This window comes from Myxocyprinus asiaticus, chromosome 45 (assembly GCF_019703515.2).
Source record: "Myxocyprinus asiaticus isolate MX2 ecotype Aquarium Trade chromosome 45, UBuf_Myxa_2, whole genome shotgun sequence".
Classification (NCBI taxonomy): Eukaryota; Metazoa; Chordata; class Actinopteri; order Cypriniformes; family Catostomidae; genus Myxocyprinus; species Myxocyprinus asiaticus.
This window is the reverse complement of record NC_059388.1, coordinates 12,198,622-12,222,351: the sequence shown is the minus strand read 5'-3', so window position 1 is coordinate 12,222,351 and position 23,730 is coordinate 12,198,622. Positions and strand designations below refer to the sequence as shown.

The following is a 23,730-nucleotide window of genomic DNA, read 5'->3' as shown; positions in this document are numbered from 1 at the left end:
CTATATTTTAAGTCTCCAGTAGTGCTTTGCAATATCTGACTATTTTTCCCATGACTCCCGATACTATGACCCCCTGCCAGCCTGCTGGGCTGTATTTCCTTCCCTCAGACCAGAAGAACATCCATCAAAGTCATGCGAATCAACCACAATTTGACTCTGGACAGTTTTAGAGCAACCCACTGAGTTTCTTTCCTCAATGCCATAGTAACTGCCACACCATAATAACATTTCTTTTCTCATGAGCATTTTCTGCCTAATCCATCCTCATTTGCAGCAGAGTTTGTTTGGTTAGTCAATGCAAATTTCCTCTCCTCTAACTCCTCAGGGATGTTAAATAGTAACTTAGTGGAGAAAGCTATTCTTATACTTATTTTGTTGTTCAGAACTTTTAAGTTTTGAACTTCGAAACCTCCAGCCAAGAGCATTCACTGTAGAGCAATTATTGTATTTTTTCCACCTGGGATAATCTCTTAAAGCTGCTGGCTCAGTATTTCTCCCTTATTCCCTTTTGCCCGTTATGTGTCTCTCTTCGTCTCTAATTCAAATTACTTGTCAGATAAGACTCAAGCCTGGTGTGGACACATTAGCTCTGTTCCAAAACAGTGAGCCTACCTTTACAGGATTTTAAGGTATCTTAAAATGCGTGCTCCTGATGTGAAGGCCGTTAAACAGTATTCAGCAAAGTTATGCTGCCATTAAAGACTTCTGATGTCTGGTCCTGATCAATGCAAGAGCATGAAGCCATTATCGCTCCATCTATGCCAAAACTATTGGCTTACTGTTCTAGACTTAATGATAAAAGAATTGTGCTAATCTTTCTCTTTTTGTCTGGACTGTCTTAGTCTTCATGCATACACACTCCTCTGACTTCACCATATGCTCGGTGTGCATCTGTTTAGATAATGGATTCAATATAGGGTGCTCTGCTAGTGGCAAACACTGCTCAAAGTCAGTAAGTAATAGAGCATCAGGACTGATCATTGCTCTGGGGATGTAAACACTGGCGGCATAAAATAACAGAGGTTTCATTAGTGCCCAGACAACAAACCAGTCTGCTGTTTGAATTTTTGTCTGAAGAGTCAGGTTTGTGCAGATGGGCTAGTACAAGCAAACAGTTGTTTTTGGCTGCTTTCACTTTAAAGTTCTAGCTACTTTGAGCCAATGATTTGGCCACAGTTCTCAGTGATGTACAAGGTGATCTTTATTTTTTTCTTAATGACTATTAGTGGCCATTCAGACCAAACATGCTAAATAAGTGCTTACGTTTGCCACAACTGTGGATATCTCAGACATATTTTAATGGAAGAGAGAGGTGTCATACTTACAGTAATCTTACAATCATCACAGATCTTTACTAGAGATTGATTTGCAGCCTTTTTTTTTTCTTTGCTGTGCTGATTTTCAGGGAAACTTTTTTAGAATACATGGAAAAGTGTGTTAAACCAAGCTGAGAGTACTACACTCTTATCATTAGTTGAAAATATAAACAAATTACCTGAAATATTTACTAAACAAAAACATAAGGGGCAGGGAATATGTAAAATATTGTAAATGATGGCCATTCCAATTCTTCAGAGTTTTCGGTGGAGTTCAGTGGCTGAAAATTTGCATGGGCCTTTTTATCACTTCACCATTGACTTCATCAACTGTCTTCTCCAGTTCCTTTGTGTCATACAATCACACTAATCAAGAAAGCAATTTACTGCCTGTGTGATTGTGGGATTGTCTGTTTGAGAAACAGAGCCTCTTCATCCTTGAGTGGTGCCAGTGTATTGATTTACAGAAGGAAATGGCAGCATCTGAAGTTCAGGTCTGCGGTTTTGACTATTTTGGATGGCGGCTAGCTGTCGGTTCTTGTGCATTGCAGAAGCCTGCAAAAAAACAAAGAGGGTCAATTGTTTGGTATCATTATAAAGAAAACTTTTCCATTTTTGTAATGATATAGATTATGACAAATTATGAGTCTCTCAGTCTAAGAAACTGCTGAAAAAAAAAAAAAAAAATTCTGATTTGACATTATGTATTTCAAGGAGTAAATAAGGTAGCTCTAAAAAACTGCTTTTGTTCTGTTCCCAATCTTTAACTGAGTAAAATCTTGTGTTGATATGACAAAGCAATCTAAAGTTAAAAAAATTATTAAAAATTATTTATCCTAGTGTCCAAAAACTTCTCCAAGTGTCCAAAATTATCTCCAAACAAATAAAACATAATGCATGTACATAAGAACTAATTACATATGCAAATATAACAACGACTTAAGGTATACTCTCTCTCCAAAGCATGCAGGTATGAGTAATGAGATCTTATTTAGTTCCATTCTATGTCATTTGAGCCATCGAGTCTGTGTAATGTACTTGGCACCATCTCCTGGTGGCCATATGTAATTAGAGAGAACGATCCTCTCGGCCCATATTTGGATGACTTCCACCTCTGGTTGCAGTGATCTGAATCCTAATACGATTGGTTAAGCATGCCATGATGCTGGACAACGTGCTACATAATTTACGATGAAGATATCTAATCCAGGAAAGCTAACTTTATGTTCTGTTTATTTATCGTAAAGTTATAAGCGAAAATGGGGCTTAAAAGCAACACCTGTTTACAAGTAACATGTATGTCAAAAACATGTACTTAGCAATTACTTACTATATTTTTGTCTGTGACAAATAGGCTGGTTGTATTCTACTCTTAGAAAGCTTTCCAATGACATATGACACATTTGATCAGTTTGATGTTTTTACTGATTACAATAAAATTTACTGTGCAAAATTATTAATAAATTATCAAAACATAACACTTCTGATTTGTCTTCAAATTTAAAAGCACTTGTTCAGTTTTAGTCATAATGCCTACATGCATTGTAAAGTATAGCTAAGATTCAAGACTGTAGTTATTAATATTTTGATAATATTTTTTTTCTTGGCAGGCCCACCTGCCTTTAAGAAAATTATAATTTGTTTCTTTAGATTTTGAGGTGAAATATGACTTGTGAGATTTTACTATTCAAATGTAAAATGTTTCAATAAACAAAAGTAATTTGATTGCATTAGTAATCCAGCATGCAACTTCAGGTTTGACCCTGACTGTGTCTTTGATTGAAGTCCGTCTCCTCTGGCAATGCTCCAGTCTCAGTGTGTATAATGGGCCCAGGGGAGGGTTGGGGGTGGTGGGGTTGAGGGGATGTGAGGTGGTGGGGTTGAGCTGGCATAAGTGGCGAGACTCTCTCTTCCTTCCAGCCCATGTTTCGCAACCAAGCAGGTGGGTTGCAATGCCCCCCCTCTTTGCTTTCTGTCTCTCGATTTCTCCACCCCTGAAGCAACAGCAGGACACAGCCAGCTAGCAGACAGCCAGACAGCATCAATCGCAGGGCCGGTGAGTCAGTGGTGCACCCTTTCACCTGTCTCAATCTCTAGTGTTCATTGGTGATGGGGCATAATTAGCTATGTTGACTACTCTAATAGGTCAGTTATCTGTGGTTTGAATAAGTTTTATATCTAAACTGTAGTATAGCTAAAGCTTTTGACATTTTATAGAAATGACTAAGGTTATTAGAAAAGGCTTTGCTAAATTTTCTGAATTATAATTACACGATTTCCATGGTTTGATGGTGGTAATTTGGATTACGTAGAATTGGCTTTCAATTGCGACCCAATATTGCGTCTTTATATAAGTGTCAGCATTCATAAATTGCTCAAATGTATGTTTTATTTTTCTCTCTGTCTTGGGGGGGGGGGATCATTGAATAGCGGATATTGTTTCTCTGAATTACTTTATTTTTAAATAAAGGTCGTAAAAAGTACAAAGCACAAAGATTGCATATTTGGGTTTAATTTGATTCATAGAAGCATAAATGGCCTGTAGAAGGTTTCACACTCTTCAAAGATTGCATTTATGTTCTTTATTAGATTATTTAGTTTATAAAATTAAGTTTTCCTGTCACATTTCTATGATTTATTTATCATGTATACTTAACTGAAGATGTCTTTTAAAAATAGACTGAGGCTGAGACTATTTGCTACATGTTGGACAGTTCATTGTTATGCAATAGTACAGGCAATTGTTTTTAATTTTTATCTGCAATATAGCTTTGGCATAATTATACCACAGCACAAACATGTGAAAGATAAATTTTACAGGCCAGCTGTCCCAGCAAGTGATTTTTGATTTGTTTTGATCCACGAGAGATGCAAAATCTAGCTTGACTGAGTGTTATTGTTGCAATGTTCTTTCAACACTGAATATTGCATGATAATATTACTATATGCTTCAGTGGACATTTGCACCGCACACTCAAAGTAAAGTGAATGCCAACACTCACGCTACGAGGTGCTTTAATTAAATAATAAAAATTTAAATAAGCAATCTATGGAAGATATTCACTTTAGCACAGGAGTTACAAACAACAACAGAAAACCCATGTCTTTACCTTAGTAAAATGAAGTTCCATTATAACCATGCCCTGAAAATATTTGGCTCTTGTGAATTATAGATGGTGTTAGAGCAAGAAAAAAGCATCTTCCCCCATACGTCCAAAGTGCAGACATTTTGAGAATTGTTTCTCAGGCTGGAATTGCTGTCATGAATGAAGCAGTATCTAAGGACATAGTCCAGAGACAGCATGTCACACTGGTCTGCCTGTCAGACCCATCACAGATGAGGCAGATAGCGACTTTTGTCAAGGGATACAAAAGAATAAAATATTCAGTCCATACAGGCGAGCTTCCAGGGCAGTTCTCTGGAGTCCTTACCCTGCTAGCATTAGGATTGGCTATTCTATAAAAAATGTTTTTACGGATAATGACTTCAAAATGAATAAAGGATTCATCCAAATAATATTGTGGCAAGGAGGAGGGTGGGGCCGTGCCATGATGATGCACGCCCGGTTCCTAATCAAGCTAATCAAGCCGACGAGAGGGATAAAGGCCACCAGAGGCGGCAGTTCGAGAGAGAGTGAGCTACAGGCAGATACCCTGTATGCGTTTAGTGTTTATGTTTGTGTCTTTTTGTTTAATTAAATATTACTTTGATGCTTCATCCGGTTCTCGCCTCCTCCTTTCCCTTTTACCCCGTTACATTGGTGCTGAAGTCCGGGAAGGAGGAGGGATGCACCGTAGTAGAGTCCTCGCCACTATCATCCACCCCAAAGGAGCAGCCGTGGCCATCTGCTGGGGGACGGAGGAGCCCAGCCACCTGAAAGCGGAGGAACGACCACCAACCACGAGGGGAGGAAGGGCTCCTTACCGACCACCTGCAGCGGTTGGGCTGCTGCCAGGGGCAGAGGAGATCCCCACCGGCTGCTAAAACACTGTGGGGTCAAAGAGAAGACCGTCATCCGTGAGCAGGGAGGTGCTCACTGCCGACCGCCTGGAGCAGGAGAACCGCTGCCAGGGGCGGAGGAGACCCCTACCATCCACCAAAAGGTGGCGGGGCATTTCCGTCCACCCCGACTGCCTCCGATCCACTTGGGGAGGAACGACTGTCATACACTAGAGGGTGGAGGGGTGACTGAGGACCAGGCTATGGCATATCAGAGAACCATCTCTCTCCCGCTGTCACTCCGTGTTGGCCTTTCTCTTTCTTTTCTTTTTTTTGTTTTTCCCTCCCCTTGTCTCCCTCCCAGGTCCAAGAAGGTGGGGAAGACCTACCGGCAGGCAGGGCCGGAAGATGTACGTCATGCCGGGGGCTCCCTGGCCTGAAGGAAAGGAGGGAGGAGTGTGGCAAGGAGGAGGGCGAGGCCGGGCCGTGATGACGCACGCCCGGCCCCTAATCAGGCTAATCAAGCCAACAAGAGGGATAAAGGCCGCCAGAGGCGGTAGTTCGAGAGAGCAAGCGCTACAGGCAGCTGCCCTGTATGTGTTTATGTTTGTGTTTTTGTTTAATTAAATATTACTTTGATGCTTCATCCGGTTCTCGCCTCCTCCTTTCCATTTTACCCCGTTACAAATATACAAAATATTCATTTGACTGATTATCCAAAAACATATCCAAAATTACAATAAATTTATGAATCTGTGCAGCCAATATTTCTAAAGTGTAAACCTTATGAATGAAAATGTGCATGTTGTGATTTCAGATCGGATGGGCGCGGTCTCTACTCCATCTGCGGTCTCTGTTAATTGTGCGTGCCTGGAGCTTATCAAGTGTAACATTAACTAAGATACATCATATACACTTTCCACTTCTTGAAATGTCTACGTTAATGTATCACACGATACACATGTGATTCCCATGTATTCATTTAAAGCCAAAACCTGAGCGCGATGTTAAATTCCTGACCTGAAGTGATGATTTCACGTTGGAGCCCGACCATTCGTCTCTTAAAGTTGACAACATTTATATTCACATCAGCGATTAAGGTATTAAGACTTTATTCTGAAAAAAAGTTTAAATGCTCCATAAAGGTTTAAATGCTCCATAGAGTATTCATCTATTCTGAATATTCCTCCTTATGTAAAATGAAGAATCTAAAACATGCTTTTCTTCTTCTTCTTCTTCTTTAAACTGTGCTAAATTTGTTAAAGTGATAAAGTGTTCTTGAACTCTGGTAAGGCGCTATATAAATGTATTATTATTATTATTATTATTATTATTATTATTATTAATGAAATAATGGTGTCCTATCGTAAAAATTCCTGATAGACTTACGGGACTTTCATCTGTTTGCAGGCTATATTGATTTTATTTTCATTTCTTTTTTTTTCTTTTTTTTTTTTTGGTATTTATTATTCACTGCAAAAATGTGTGTTTGACATTTCACGTTTTGCTTGACACCTCTTGCCCATGCACAGACAAACGGAAATTCTGTTTCATGCAGATATTAATATCTGAAATACCAGGAGAAACCACAGTTAACAACATATTCCACAGCTAATGTGGCCTACAAATTCAGCTTCATTTGGTAAGAAAAAAAAAAGAATAAAATAATATTTTTTTTTAAATAATAATTGTATATTATTATTATTATTATTATTATTATTAGGCTATTATTATGAAAAGGCATATACAAGGCATATTTTATTAATAGAAACTATAAATTCAAGAGTAATACTTCCGCCCCGTAATACTACTTAATACCCGCCCAAACCCGGTTCTATCCGAATACAGAGACAGATACAGATAATTTTGTCATATGAACAGATACAGATACAAATACAGATAATGGCTCTGCTGTACACCCTAACCGATCAAAAAATCTAATTCGACCTGAAAAGCACATTTACTGAAGCAACCACGTCATATTGTGTCACTTCTATTGCACATTCGCTTCACTTTCACTTCGAGTGTCCTTGGTTGGGCTCGAGGCTCAGTCTCCAAAGTCAAACACTCTCAGGTGAGCTACCGTGGAAGTTAATCACATTGGAATAAGTGTGAAAATGTAGGTGGGTCTGTAATACAAGCGTTAAAATGTATCGTTTTTCAAATGATGCATTAGAGTAACAGTGTTTTGAAATCATAACATAGGGTGTGAGTAATAGAGCGAAAAATACATTTTTATAAAGTCTTATACCACGGGTCTGTTGAATGCTTGATTCTGAGTGGTTGATGAACATTCAAAGGTGTGCAATTATTTTTCAGTAAACCAACGACTATGAAGAAGTTCCAGGTCTTGACCGCATAACGGTTCCATATCACTTCGCCAAATTATTTGAACAGCACCCTCTCTCTTTTGCTCTCATCTCATAGTGAGAGCTAAACACACGCTGACACACATGCATACGAACACACACACACATAGAGGCTCGAGTGGCGACCAACAAACAGAGCTCTCTCTCATCTCACCCACACTCACACTCGCTGACATATTCGCATGCACGCACACACACAGACACACACACAAACACACTAACGCACCACCTTGTTAATCCAGTAAGTGCTCCAGTAAAGCAGCGCAATCCTCCATTGCTAGTTTTAAAGTGATGTCTTCGAACTAGTTATGGAGGCTTGGGCTGTATCAAAACAAGGTGCTGAATCCTTGGCGGAAGAAAGTAGTTCCACTTACAAGAGAGTTTTATGGGCAAAAAACAGCAAATGTCTTGATATGAAACCCTGAACGATGTCTTAAGGTGTGGTACCCGTGGTATAAGTGGAATAATTGAATCCGACCCGTTGAATTATTGAAAAATACTGCACACCCGAGGTCCAACGGCCACTCCACATGTGACCACATTACCACTTCGGGTGTGCATTGTTTTTCAATAATTCAACTGTCTGTCATCAATTATTCCTTACATAAACAGCCATAGTACCCATGGTTTGTGTGAAAGTGAATAAACGCACAGTTGTAGCGGCTCTAGTGTTCTTTTCACCAGGAAACTGCAGCAAAATGTAAAAAGCAGCATGTAAAACTCGTTTGGCAAAAATTTAGTTATAGTAACGTTCATTCTATGACACTAGGTTGGATATTTATTCAATGATACCAGAAATGTGGGGCGAGACTTGATTTTATCCTTGAAAAAGGAAAATAATAAGTTGTTTCATTGATGAAAAATTACAAAGACACTTTTTTCTCCTTTGGAATAATGTGCACTAAATAATCATGTGCAATGAGACTAGGGAATGTGTAAAAAATGTGTGTTTCATGTTAACTTTAACACTAAAATAGTTTCATTATGCATACTTTTCATAAAGATATAAAATACAGTTCTTTTGTGCTGGAAGAATACTTTTAAACTTTATATATATATATATGTAGTGTGAAATAAAATGTACCGTCTTCTAAAAGTCAATTGCAAAGAAAGCTGTAGGGCATTACATTTCTTAAGAACAATGGACCACCATAGATAATACTCTGACAGTTTCCCCATGACTTCTACTGTTTTGGTGAATCAACTTCTGTGACCAATTTCGGTTTCAAAAGCAAAATGCTGATGTAATTATTCACTACTTAAAACATTAATTGCTATTTAAGGTGGATTTCCATTTGTGAATTGGCACAAGAAGAGAGCAGCTGCTCCTAAAGATAAGGACTTGAAAAAGAAGCATTTAAGCAGCTAAATTGTTCAAACATTAGCCATATGCATTATGGAAAGCAATAAGGTCAGAAAGTAACAGGAGCTTGTGACAAAAATTTATAAATCAGATTAAATATTAGTTCATGTTGATGTAATTTTAAAGGTACTATCATATCCTACTATTCTAATATTAATTTATTGTAGTGGATTAGTGAATTCAATTGAAATATTTTACACAAAAGGATTTCACAATGATTTTATATTAGATTAGAAATGGCTCAAACTGCAATAGAGGCTGATAAAAGCTCATTGTACCAAATATTACTTGGAATAAATATTTGGAATGCTGCCTATGCCCCTAAGATGCAAAGATATTTGACATGACAGGGTGCATACATGGAATGGACAAACTCTTATAAAGCTGAACATCTTTATAACATCCACTTTTTTGTATGTAAAATTAGACAAACTATTGCCAATCTGCATCCTTCCTGTAAAGCCCTGAGAAATGTAGGCTGAGTCATAATTCTGGCTGTATAACAGTGACCATGCTCTCTTTCTGCTGATGTCATTTTCAAAGCAGTGGGTGCACTCAGCGGGGACATCGCATTACTAGACTTTCAAGGTGACCCTAACTAACAAGCCCTTGCCAAAAAGTGCCCCACTGGCAAAGGATGCCCACCTAAACCTAAGTACCACTGACAGTCTCAGATGTTTACTGTATCTTTCTGCAAGGGCAGTTAGCTGCAAATGCAGAGAAGGCAGAACACATTACAAAGCTTTCAGCTACAGTTCAGGTATCAGCAAAGTGCATATTAGGGGATATCGTCAACTGAAATTGAGTTGAGTTTGGTAGTTATTGATTTGTATAGGTGGTCTGTTGCAATACTTTGCACTTCCACTTGCAGTGTTAAGCTTTATTTTAAACTCATCTGAACCCATGGGAGCACATCATTTCACCAACAAGTCAATAAATCAACCCAGGTGTTAAAGCATTAGATACTAATGTGTAAAAAGCCTCTGAATACTGCAGTTATTTCTCTCTTGAGGAACAAGTGTTGCACATTCATTGCTAGTAATGTAGATCTGACAAGGAAAACCACTGCTAATGTTATCATTACATTTAAATTTATTTCATAGTTGACATTAGTATTATTAATTTAGTTCAATAGGATTTGCTGCCTTACATGACAGAATAAAATGTCCTTAATTATTCTCTGAAAACTTTTCCTATTCTTAGCTTAATAGTTTATGAATAAAGTATGGTGAATAAGATAGGTCTGGCATGGGAATTATTGTTGATAAGGTCTAGAGCAAAATAATGAAGGATAATTGTTTCAGTAAGGATTCTGATGGTGCATTATGTGCATATCAGGAGAAAGACATCAGAATGCTTCTAAACAGTTTTGATCAAATCATTCACTTCAAATATAGGGGGTTTTCAATCAAAACTGCAATTTCTTCTTGTAATTTGATATGAGAAAGGTGTTGAACATGTAGTAGACAGGATGTTTCCTTCAAAAAATTGTTAGCTATAAAAAAAAAAAAAAAAAAAAGTTGAGCAATACCACAAGTGGTAATGCATTACAATAATTTCACCACAGTTAAGGGGTGTTGTTTTGTATAACATGAAACAAAAATGGCGGCAACAGCAAAATGATAAAAGGTGCAAAATTTGAATAAATAATACATTTAAGTAGTTTAATAGTTTTAAATTTGTAAGTATTTATTATCATTGTAGTTTTTAAGTATTAATAATAAAGATATTCAACAAAACACATTTATTTTCCTTAAATAATATCAGTCTGATCGCATGAAATTTACGTGACAGTGGCAAAGTGTTTGCAAACTAAACTTACGTGCTTCATTACACGTTTGGCTACAGTTTCCCGGTGAAACGTCCAGCAGTGGGCACCAAAAGCGAGTTTTTAAGGTGAATATTAGATGGATGTTTTAATGCATCAAATATACCTCCCTAACCTAAAATGTTAACCTAAACCTAACCGATAGTGTTCAAAAAGATAAATGAGAGGTAAACAAAATGGACATCCTTACACTTAACCAACAACTAAACCTAAACAAAAGTGTTTTAAAAGCAAATTTGATGTGAAAAGCACATTTACTGAAGCAACCACGTCATTTTGTGTTGCTGCTATGGCACTTTCGCTTTGCTTTCACTTTCTTATTGAGTGTCCTTGGCTGGGCTCGAGGCATGGTCTCCATCAGGTGAGCTACCACACAAGCTAATCACACTGGAATAAGTGTGTAAATGTAGGTGAGCCTGTAATACAAGTGTTCAAATTTATAGTTTTTCAAACGATGTGTTAAAGTGTTCTGATATAGTAACATAGCAGTGTGTTAGTAACAGAGCAAAACATAAGTGTTTATAAAGTCATAAACAGCCATAGTTCCCGTGATTTTTGTGAAAGTGAATAAAACGCACAGTTGTTGCAGTGCCTGTAGTGCTAATTTCACCAGGAAACTACAGCAAAATGTAGAAAGTGGCACATAAAACTCAGTTTGCAAAAATTTAGTTAAAGTAACGTTCATTCTATGAGACTAGGTTGAATAATATCATTTGTTAGCCAAAATGTAGGCCGTTTAATGATGCGTAGCTGTTTGGCACAGTGGTATAGATTCAATTTATGTTCTATTATTTTTTAACAGTGATATTAAATGTGGCTCATAAGATTTTAGATCTGTTTTATAAAAAGTCTTTAAAGTTCCTCACCTCAAGCTCATATGCTCTGTGACTCATATCTTTAATTTACATTGTTGTGTAACAGTACTGGATTCCGAGCTCAAACAAAATGCATCAGCTGCTCCTGGAGTTAAATAAGAGAGAAATAACAATGCTTAAAAATCAATAAGCTATATTTTTAGAGTGATTGCACACATCTGCACACAAACAGAGCCTCTTTCTAACGCTGCAATCTTTAGAAACACCCACACACTGGTGTTAAGTGCCCTGCGGGTTCTCTCACAATTATTAAGTCACTTTCAGCCTCTCAAAGTTTTTCTGTCCTGCATACATTATAAAAGTCAAGAGAGAATATGTACTTGCTCTTCAAACATTTCAAGAAGAAGAACAAACTTTCTGGACTGCAGATCCCAGGTAGATGTGAATATATTTAATTTTGAATCTGTTCTACATGCATTGGTCAGAATCTTACATAGAATCAGTACGGATAATTGAACTGAAGATAGGTTTGAATATTTCAGTGGTCACTAATATTATGTCTGAAGATGTCGGTTAATGCGAGGATCTGTCACTTTGTCTAGCCTTAATGGGTTTCTCAACATTATAGCTGTAAATTTAGTTCATTACAAATCCCTATGTTCAGATCTCAAGTGTAAATTAAACATGTGGACATATTCAAGCATGCATGTGATCAAACAGGGTTCGTTTGCTTAGCAACACCAGAGAGAGGCAGGGAGAAAATATGAGAAATGGATATCAGCATATGATGTATTTGGTCTAATAGAACAAAAACGTGTTTATTAAAATGTGTTTAGAAAATTTAAATGTGTCAAAGCCACTGTTTAACACCCTTCATTAAAAAGACACAGTCTGGTCACAGTCTAGAGAGAAATGAGCACGTAATGTCTGTAGGAAGAAAAATATAGTCAATAGCCAATAGTGTGTTAATGAGAAATGAAGTGGCAAAGCCTCGGAGTGGATTAATTAAGCAAATTAATATGAATAAGATGGTGACAGTGAGTCAAGGATAGTAGGCATTGAAATATGAAGGAAGCTGCATGGAATTAATTTCTTAGGCCTGATGTTTGTCTGCTGAATAAAGAGAATTGGTGGGAGATGGAGTGTGCCAAGGATATGTATGTCCACTGGCAGCCAAAAGTTTGGAATAATGTACAGATTTTGTTGTTTCGGAAGGAAATTGGTATTTTGATTCACCAAAGTGGCATTCATCTGATCACAAAGTATAGTCAGGACATTACTGATGTAAAAAAACAGCACCATCACTTTGAAAAAAAATATTTTTTATCAAATCTAGTCAGGCCCCATTTCCAGCAGCCATCACTCCAACACTTTATCATTGAGTAATCATGCTAAATTGCTAATTTGATACTAGAAAATCACTTGCCATTATGTCAAACACTACTGAAAGCTATTTGGTTCGTTAAATGAAGCTTAACATTGTCTTTGTGTTTGTTTTTGAGTTGCCACAGTATGCAATAGACTGGCATGTCTGAAGGTCAATATTAGGTCAAAAATGGCAAAAAAGAAACAGTTTTCTCTAGAAACTGGTCAGTCAGTCATTGTTTTGAAGAATGAAGGCTATACAATTCTTGAAATTTCCAAAAAAAACTGAAGATTTCATACAAAGGTGTACACTACAGTCTTCAAAGACAAAGGACAACTGGCTCTAACAAGGACAGAAAGAGATGTAGAAGACCAGATGTACAACTAAACAAGAGGATAAGTACATCAGAGTCTCTAGTTTGAGAAATAGACGCCTCACATGTCCTCAGCTGACAGCTTCATTGAATTCTACCCGCTCAACACCAGTTTCATGTACAACAGTAAAGAGAAGACTCAGGGGTGCAGGCTTTATGGGAAGAATTGCAAAGAAAAAGCCACTTTTGAAACAGAAAACCAAAAAGAAAAGGTTAGAGTGCGCAAAGAAACACAAACATTGGACAGCAGATAATTGGAAAAGAGTGTTATGGATCTTAACCCCAATGAGCTTTTGTGGGATCAGATAGACTGTAAGGTGTGTGAGAATTGCCCGACAAGACAGACACATCTATGGCAAGTGCTACAGGAAGTGTGGGGTGAAATGTCACCTGAGTATCTGGACAAGTGACATCTAGAATGTCAAGAATCTGCAAAGCTGTCATTGCTGCACATGGAGGATTTTTTTGATGAGAACTCTTTGAAGTAGTTTAAGAAGTTCTGAATATTTTTTTCAAATTGTAATAGTACTTTTTCACGTTATTAATGTCCTAACTGTACATTGTGATCAGTTGAATGCCACTTCGGTGGATAAAAGTACCAATTTCTTTCCATAAGAGCAAAATCTGTACATTATTCCAAACTTTTGGCTGCCTGTGTACATGTTTTGCTAACCTTGGGAAGACGAAATATCTCGAAATATTTCCAGAAGGTGGACTGGGGCAAAACCCCAAACCAAATAAAGCTGCTACTACTCATGGAGTAATCTGCATAGGGAAAATATAATCTTCATAAATGGGCCAAATAATGTCCAAGGACTTCTGTTTACAGTGTGACAAATGAATCGGAAATAATATCCATTTTTAAAATCTTTACTGCACTAATTGTTTGGTTGGACTGCCAAGAGTTTGTTTTTACATGTTTTAGACATTTTAAAGTGTAACACTTTACAATACGTTTGTATTTGGTAGAATTAGTAAATGCATTAGGTATCATGAACTAACAATGATCAATATTTTTACAGAATTTATTCATGTTTAATTTATGAAAATACATGCAATGAAATATATTGTTAGTTTATGTTAGCTGATAATGCATTAATAAATATTAACATATACAACTTTAAAAACAAAACAAAATGTATTAGTATGTGTGGAAATTAACATAACCAAGATGTATACTGTAAAAGTATTGTTTATTGTTAGTTTATGTTAACTAATGTAGTTAACTAATATTAAAGAATACAAACTTATTGTAAAGTGTTACCTTTTATATTTTTAAAATTCAAAATAAACATTTGTGTTTCTAAAATGATAACTAGACGCAACTCGTGGAATTAAACATGCATGCATTGAGGCCATGTGACAACATACAGTACTTGCATGTTAATCAAAATGTTTCATTATTTTCAAAATGGAATACTAGCATACAGCTAGCTGCATACTGTGCTGTATAAAGTGAATGATGCATACTAATTAAAATAGTGCTTGAAAAAGTACGCATTATGCAACAGTTGTATGCTTCATAAAGAATGAGACTGTAATTATAGTTACGTTATATGAAAACAATGGATGTAAATGTGAAGTTGCGTGTACTAATAAACTTTATTTATTTATTTTATTTATTTTTAATTAAATTTAATTGACAATACATATGTTGTAACAGTATTACTGTAGCTTGAGGCTAAATTTCAACTGTAGTCCCTGGGCATTAGTTGCAGTACTGCCCTAGAAACTTAAAATAATTAAAATAATAGAAAAAATAAAAAATAAAAATAAAACACCTAACAATTCTAACTCTCTCTCTCTCTCTCTCTCTCTCTCTCTCTCTCTCCCTCTACAGTTGGGATGACAGTAGTTCTGTCAGCAGTGGTTTGAGTGACACTTTAGACAATATTGGGACTGACGATCTGAATCCATCCTCCTATTCCGGCATTTCACCGCGCAAGAGCAAAGCAGCACAGGTACATATACACTCGCATCTTAATTTTGTTTCCTCTTGCGCCAAACACACACACACACACACACACACACACACACACACACACACACACATACACACACTTTTATAAATAGCTTTGTATCAGCAGTCTGTCAGTAGGCTGCAGCAGATTGAACAGACTGAGAGTTTTGGGCATTTTGCTTTGGCTAGTAAGAAAAGTTTGGCCATCTGTAAGATGGAATGTGTGTGTGAGATTACTCTGTTTTTGTGTGCCATACTCTCTGCCTGTGTGATTCACAGTCACATAAAGACGCACACAGACACACTGAGCAGGATGGCAGTAGCTGGGCTGGTGCTGAAGATCTGAAGAAGGTGGATGAAGAGATGGAACCAGGGATAGACCCTTCCGGTAAATGGAAGACTTCATCCTCTTCCGCATCATGTCAGGGTGATGATGTTGGCCAGAAAATAGGTTTGCCCATGTCCCAAACAGGTTCCTGGAGGAGAGGCATGAGTGCCCAGGTTGGCATCACGCCACCACGGACCAAAAGCACATCCACCTCCCTCAAAACACCAGGTAACAACCCTTTATACAATAATATACTGACTCCACCATACATTTTCAGCACACTTAAATTGAAATGATAAAGATATTTTAGTCTGCCTGTTCTACCACTCTTTTTGTTTTTAAATTCAAAAGTTTTGAAACACTTACTCATTCTTTATTATATAAAGATATATATATTTTTCATTTTAGAATAATAGTAAAGTCATCAAAACTATGCAATAACATAAATGGGACTACTGGAATTATGTTGTGACTAAACAAAATCCAAAATATATCAAAACCGTTATATTTTAGCATCTTCAAAGTAGTCACCCTTTGCCTAGAATTTGCAGACATGTACTCTTGACATTTTCTCAACCAACTTCTTGAGGTATCACCCTGGGATGCTTTTTAAACAGTATTGAAGGAGTTCCCATCTATGTTGGGCACTTATTGGCTGCTTTTCTTTATTATTTGGTCCAAGTCATCAATTTCAAAAACGTTTTTATTTTAAATTAAATGTTAGTTTTATAATGAAATAAATTAATATGGTGGCACAATCATATTTTTGTCTACAAAACTAATTTCAAACATTTAAACATACGCCTTGAGATCAAAAGATTTTTAAGATCATGTGAAACATTTCAGTCAAGTGTTTCAAAACTTTTGACCGGTAGTGTATCTGTCAGGTAGTAGGGACATTTAAAAATGAAATAAATAAATAAACATGCTTACAGCGGCTTTAAATACTAAAGATAAGGAAAAACCTAAAAGATAAAACTTAAGAAGCCTTTTGCTAGCTTTAAGGGGCTGTTTATCTTTTCCTCATCTCTGCCAACCTTTACATCTGAATCTCTGTTTAGATACTATTTTGGGTCACTCAACAGGAACAAGTAACTTTGGCTGAGAGTACTGTAACTGCTATTTAGCTGAGTTGTGCAAAAATGTGTCGTTGGCTAGAGCACAACAGTGTTTGGCATTCCAGCTTCGCATTGTATTGGTGATGATTGATTGGGTGTTGAAATTATTTGCAAATAAGTTTGCCAAAACTGGCCTGCAGTACTGAATGATTGAGTAGGAAGCTGTTTATGCCCGCTGTACCTGTGCCATAACTAAAAATTTTGCACTAACAGGCAAAACAGATGATGCCAAGGCATCCGAGAAGGGCAAGGCCTCGTCTAAGAGTCCCAGCATCCAGCGCTCACCATCGGATGCGGGTAAGAGCAGTGGAGATGAGGGGAAGAAGCCACCCTCAGGCATCGGACGGCCACCAACCACCAGCTCTTTCAGCTTTAAGAAGATCCCAGGGCCAGCAGGGGCCCTTATCACAGCCAGCGGGGCCACTCTGGCCAGTGGCTCTGCGACTTTAGGCAAGGTACCTAAGTCTGCAGGTATCGGGAAGGGCACTAGTGTCGGCAATGGGCGGAAGACGAGTCTTGACGGTGCTCAACACCAAGATGACGTTGTCTTGTTAGGCTGTGGCGGCTCAAAGGTTCCCCTCCAGTACCGCTCCTTGCCCAGACCGGCAAAGTCATCTAGCGGGGGTAGCAGTGTAGTGGGCCGCAGTGGGCATCGTTCCAGTTCCAGCAGTATTGACTCAAATGTAAGCGGAAAGTCTGCAGGAGGAAGTGGAGGAGTTGGAGCAACCACAAACAGCACAAAGAGAAGAGACACTGGTAAAGTAGGGTCGGGACGCTCTAGTCCCGTCACCATCAACCAGACGGATAAGGAAAAAGTGGCGGGGTCCGATCAAGAGGGAACGGGGCTGTCCACCTCCCCCAAATCCAGTCCCACTTCCACCCAATCTGGACTCAGACAGCCAGGCTCCAAATATCCAGACATCGCATCCCCCACATTCCGCAGGTAACCGACTTGTACAGAATAAAGGAAGTGGAGTAAGAGGAGGATAAGATGAGTTAGACATAGATGACACATAAGCAGAGATAAGAGTAAAATATGAAAGTAAAGTAGACAGTTAGACTTAGACAAATGGACAGAGGCTGACAGTAAGAAAGAACAATTGCTTTTTGTGGTTTGGCTGACTCATGAGATGTCCTGACCTCTTGGCCACCGTTGAGGGAACGTTCCGAGATGTTTCCTCCATAAGTATGTTATGTTGTAAGTGAGCTGCCTAAGGCTGGCTGCTGATGTGATCCGCCAATGAGCGATGGGCAGCTTTGGCTGTCTGTTTTTTTTTTTTTTAAGCAAATCTGGTGATGGATTACAAAGCTTATTGTTTTAGTCATAGCTATAGTTTTCTGCCTTTGTCCTGAGTCACTCATCTTTCCCAACCCCCATTAGACCGTCCAAAATCTCATCAACAGCCTTCAAATGCTACGATGAATGAAGTGGGAATGTAATTTAAATAACATTTAACAGCCAGAGCCAAAACAGAGGAGGGTCATGATGCCACCTGGTGGGAATGGGCTGTTAGTACATTGTACACTGAAGTGAAGTGAACTATGTTTTAAGTGTGGTTGCATAGTTATGTTTACATCCAATGGACCTCATTCAAGCAACACAAGCTGAATAAATTTTTCTACATTAATTGTTCATAAAACCATTTGTACATAAATTGTTGCTTTTAGTCTAAGGCAACAATTTGGCAAGAATAGTTTTACGAATGAGCAACGTTTCAATCAGTGATTTTATTTCTGTCAGTGAAAATGCTGTGTGATGCAATCAAAACATATTGTAGCATGTTAACTGGGAAGAAATGACAAGGCAGAGGGTCAGTCATAAGATGCATTTGATTATTAAAAACTGACTGGCAATAATAGTCACTCTGACATACTTTACCATCAGTCTTTTTTCTTTCCATACAGGTTGTTTGGCAGTAAGGCCAGCAGTAAACCCAGTTCACCTGGCACCCCTGACTCTGGTAAATGCCCATCAGCACTGGGCAGCCCTCATGGCACACTGGCACGACAGGCCAGCCTTGACTCGCCCTCCTCAGGAACAGGTAGTCTGGGCAGCATGGGTGGGCAGAGCGGAGGCAGCAGCCCACTATATGGCAAAACACCTGACCTAGGCACAGACTCCCCGGCTTCAAGTCCGGCATCAGGCCTCTCTCTGCCCTCTAATGCCCGCCCGTGGCCTCCGAACCTCAGCAGCTCCTCTGCTGGCAGTAAAGACACCCTGAGCTGCCACAGTATGACCAGCTTACACACAAGCTCTGAGTCCATCGACCTGCCACTCCCACATTACCACGGGCCAAAGGTCACCCGCACAGGCAGTGTCAAGTCAACCCTATCTGAAGGGTGAGTCTAGGATATCCAGTAAGGCTGTCAAATAAAAATTCGAAATTCAAATATTCATCGAATTTAAGATAAAAATGCACATTAGATGCTAAAATGATCATTTGACTTTGGATGTGTGTCAAGCACTGATGATAACTTACATTGTTGGGCTAAAACAGACGCAGTCTAACAAATAGAACAGAACATGGGTGTTTTGAGATGTGTTTTAATGGTTGGATTTCCTTTTAAATGGATACAGCGTCTAAAAAAATGCATCGCCCCTACACAAGACACTGAATAAACAGTGAGACATGACGCAACGCTCAAAGACGTCCATTTAGCGCATGCTTTCATTGAAAAAGACGGACGCATTTGTAGTGAATGACCCCAGAGGTGGAGGTCTTTGGCGGTTGTGTCTTGACTATGCCTTGCTCTTTTATAAGTGTCTCGCTGCAAAAGCATGAGGGATGAACACAGAACCATATTTAATGAAAAACACTGAGGTTCCACCGGTAGTATAAAGCAAATAACCTTTATCATTATGAAATGATGAAGTAGTGTATTATAAAAATTTTTTTAGAAAAACAATACAAATTCAACATACAGAATGTTAATGAAAGCACTGTACTGTAATGCATTTTTCTCTATTTTATGATGTTGCAGTCTTACAGTCAATCATGCAATGGTTTTAATCCAGATTTAATTTGTCTTGTTAGTTAAATGTCTCTGTCTTTTCTTTGTTTTAATAGCATGCCTCTTGACAGAAATACTCTGCCCAAAAAAGGATTAAGGTACTAATATAACCATCATTCATCTCATCTAATGATCTTCATAAATAAACTGTGTTTTGTGTTCTCACCTTCAACAACCAACAAACATTTGTGTTCTTATCATCCGTAGCTTTTTAACTCAACCACAACATGTTTATTAGTCGTACTTGAACAAACTCCTAGCCCTAAGCGTTATACTTTTACACGCAATTCACCCTGCGCGGTTTGTGCTACAGACATGAATGATACTTTAAATCGTTGGGCTTGTTTAAGAAATTGCTAATAGATTTGCATTTAAGGAAACATTTGAGCCATATCTATAGACCAGAATATCATAGAGACTTGGAAGTGGGACCTTTTGACTTGGGCCAGTAATAGCATTCCTAAACCAACTTTTCTAAAAGAAAAAGGTATTTTCTATTCTAATTAGTGGCTTGTCAACAAAGGTGTGGATCACCAATCTTCTGTTTCTTATCACGTTTAGCAAGAGACCACCATGGCTTGATCATTTAAACCACAGCAAGAACAAAACCCAGTGGTTTTAACAAGCAATTAGCTATTCACAGAACTAAGTGCTCAATATTTAAACTACTTTAGACTGTTGTATCCAAGTCACCATGAAAGAGCAATCAGTCTGCAATTGTGATGAAAGATAAACAATGAAAATGTGCAAAGACTGCAAAGACTGTCTCTTTTCAGCTAAATCACAATGAGATTCAGTCTGTTATAGTTTGATAGGTCACACAATGTCATTTTAATACTAAGGCTGAACTAGGGTCAGCAGTGATAGACATTTGTGTTGATAGACGTGCATGAAATCCATTAACAGTTTTACGGGATTAAACAAACTGTCCTTCAAGCACGGTGATAAGACTGCCCACTTCCTAGAGCTATTAATGCAGTAGAATAGAATGTGAGACAGTGTGGGCAGTTACATACTGTAGGCTTGTTTTATTGTACAAATAATTTTTTACACCATGTCTCAGCCATTAATTTAATAAGTTCAATTTTGATAGTTATACAAACTCATTATTTGAAGCAGTTAAAAGCTACTTGCATTTGATTGTCCAAAGGCCTCAAAATATTATGAAGATATAGTGCGTTAAGGGAATATATTACCATGGAATTGTATTCTAAGTCTATTTTCCACCCAATCAGGTACCCTCCCTCCTCCAGACAGACATCACATGAAGAGGGGAAGGAATGGTTACGTTCACACTCCACAGGAGGTCTGCAGGACACAGGAAGTCCACTTTCACCACCGGGCACAACAAGCACTAATGCTGGCAAATACCACTATTCAAACCTCCGTACGTTAACATACATCACATCTGATCTATGTATTTATTTATTTTTTTAGTAGAGGAACTCTGAAAAAAGTTGTTCATGATATGATATGATATGATATGATATATTATTAGAGCAGCTTGATTTAATGTGATAATTCAGTGCAATTTTTTTATAATTATTTATAATTATGTATTATTATATTTTAAAAATTATGCATTATTAACACAATTATTTAATTTCCCTGGACTGTATTTTGGAATATTTCTACCATCGAAGCAATTTAATTTTGAAGCAGCACCTATTTTCAGCAGGGGGCAGTGAACAAAACTCCAGCTGTATAGGCAATGCGCAACTGTATAGACAATAAACCTTCAAATGTTCAAATACAGCTAAATGGAGTGCAATTCCGAATGCAGGGATCTCAAGACGTGGTTTTCTAAGTTTCAATCAACATTTAACTTGATGTAGCGACTTAAAAATTATGTGTTTATGACGTGACACAACTAAAGTGAGGCGCTCCAAAAGCATCTGTCTAAAGCATGTGTACATTAACACGTCCTTAGAAAAGCCCTTATAATAAATCTGTCTATGACAAAGTGATGAATTCACTTGAAAAATGGATTGCTGTGGACTGTAGGCCAATGACAGCCTTATGTCCTATAATATGGAAACAAATAATATATTTACTTCTAAAGTCACTTTTTTTTTTGTCTATTTAATACTCGTCTGCCACAGTAATGTAATGTATTTAATAAATTTGATTAATTAATAGGCATACCATGTAATTAATTCAATTAACATTTTATTTGATTGACAGCTCTATATATTTATGTGATATTGTGACATTTGTGTTGACTGTAGTGAGCCCCACCAGTATATCGCAGTTCAATCTTCCTGGCACCAGTATGAGCCGGTCTAATAGTATTCCAGCGCAGGACTCATTTGAGCTGTACGAGGAGGGGCACACTTTGGGCGGCAGTGCCACCTCACTAGAAGAGCGGCCACGTGGCATGAGTCGATCCAACTCCTTCAGAGACAGCACCGATGAAGGTCAGCACTGCATAGGTGTTTTTACTGTATATATGTAGGAAAAACCATAGTGTGCATACACCCTATGCAGTTTACACAAACACATCGGCACCAGAGATATATCTTATTTAAGCATCTATTGATGCCTGAATCTATTAGAAATTATTTGTCTTTGTTATATTGAAATATTTTAATATCACATTAAAAGAACTATATTAATGTTATATATCATGTTTATATTATTATTATTATTATTATTATTATTATTATTATTTATATTAATGCAAATAATATATATATAATATAAATTATAATATATTCATTATTTAAATTAATTGAAAAAATATTTTCATTATTTTCGGAATTTGCGTTATCATAGCAAGTATGCTTATGTCTATTAGAAAATTGTTGGTTTCTTTTAGCATTGCAAACAATACATGTATATTTTTTGTCTTTGTTTTGTTTATTTTCTCTCTCTATAGTCCATGGCTCCTCTCTGTCTCTGGTCTCGAGCACGTCGTCTTTGTACTCTGCGGTGAGTGACATGTACTCTTTGTTATACACACAGAAAGGCCCTGAAGTAACAGAACCCAAATACCTACCAAATACCTACCAAATACCTAGAACATACTTTCAACAGTCACATTTTACATTTTTGCAAAGAAACGGCAAGCCTAAGTAGTCTCCAACAGATTTAAGAGCATGTTTCTATCAGATGAAAAGGCCAAAAGTGATCGAGACCGGATTGTCGTTTTAAATTCCAACAAGCCTTATTTTAACTTGAGGCTTTTGAACATTGTGACAATACTTTACTTACTCATACATTTCACGCAGTTATTCCTTTTCCTCTGTTCACTATAATGACCGTTAAACTTAAATGTTATGTATTTTTCTATTAACAGTCAGTTGCCCTTACAAACTATAATAGATACACATCTTCTTCTGCCTGAATAATTTTTATATATTATAAGCCATCTGCTGAAACTTGGAAATTCATCAATATTAACTGCTTCTCTCGGAATGTAACACCACACAAACTGTTTCCATTTGCCTGAGCATGACAAACTAATAACCTCAAAAGATCATTTGTGTGAGAAGTCATCACAGTTGAGGGACTATAGTACTCAACATCCACCATATATTCAACTATTCACCATCCCTGCATAACATAAGGTTATGAATGAATATTAATGACACTAAGAGGCACATGGTGGCTCAGCATTGTGACTTTGCCACTGTTTGAACACACATTTTCTCACTTTCAGGTGCTGGCCTTTTTAGACAAGGTAATAACTCGTCTTGCAGAAAGCCTGTTTGTATTCCCCTTCTTGTTACACATGTAATCCTAACAGTCTAACATTATGCTTCGAATCAGTTACTAACAGATGTGTCCAATCCAAATGCAATCAATTAGATTGTTGGTTATTGCCTATGGCTTTCTGATTTTCCTTTAATTGTGTGCAAAGAGCTGGTATAATGCTAGGTGTGAATTTTTGTGCTATCAAAACATTGCTCTGTTTGTTTGAGCATCCCGACATGTTAATTT

The 23,730-nt window shown here is 37.6% G+C and overlaps 1 protein-coding gene and 1 long non-coding RNA gene across 2 annotated transcripts in view; one reads left to right on the top strand and one right to left on the bottom strand.

The window, feature by feature from the left end:
- LOC127435393 (neuron navigator 3-like) overlaps positions 1–23,730 on the top strand; it is a 216,241-nt gene that overhangs the window by 159,385 nt on the left and 33,126 nt on the right. Inside the window, exons 13-22 of the mRNA XM_051688837.1 lie at positions 15,211–15,331; positions 15,610–15,718; positions 15,803–15,886; positions 16,990–17,719; positions 18,682–19,116; positions 19,845–19,886; positions 21,024–21,175; positions 22,017–22,205; positions 22,667–22,719; positions 23,450–23,470. Of these exons, the coding sequence (XP_051544797.1) occupies positions 15,211–15,331; positions 15,610–15,718; positions 15,803–15,886; positions 16,990–17,719; positions 18,682–19,116; positions 19,845–19,886; positions 21,024–21,175; positions 22,017–22,205; positions 22,667–22,719; positions 23,450–23,470 (1,936 nt within the window). The remainder of the gene's footprint in view (positions 1–15,210; positions 15,332–15,609; positions 15,719–15,802; positions 15,887–16,989; positions 17,720–18,681; positions 19,117–19,844; positions 19,887–21,023; positions 21,176–22,016; positions 22,206–22,666; positions 22,720–23,449; positions 23,471–23,730) is intronic.
- Positions 1,256–23,730, bottom strand: part of LOC127435444 (uncharacterized) — a 39,542-nt gene continuing 17,067 nt past the window's right edge. Inside the window, exon 3 of the long non-coding RNA XR_007896206.1 lies at positions 1,256–1,871. This is a non-coding gene — a long non-coding RNA (uncharacterized LOC127435444). The remainder of the gene's footprint in view (positions 1,872–23,730) is intronic.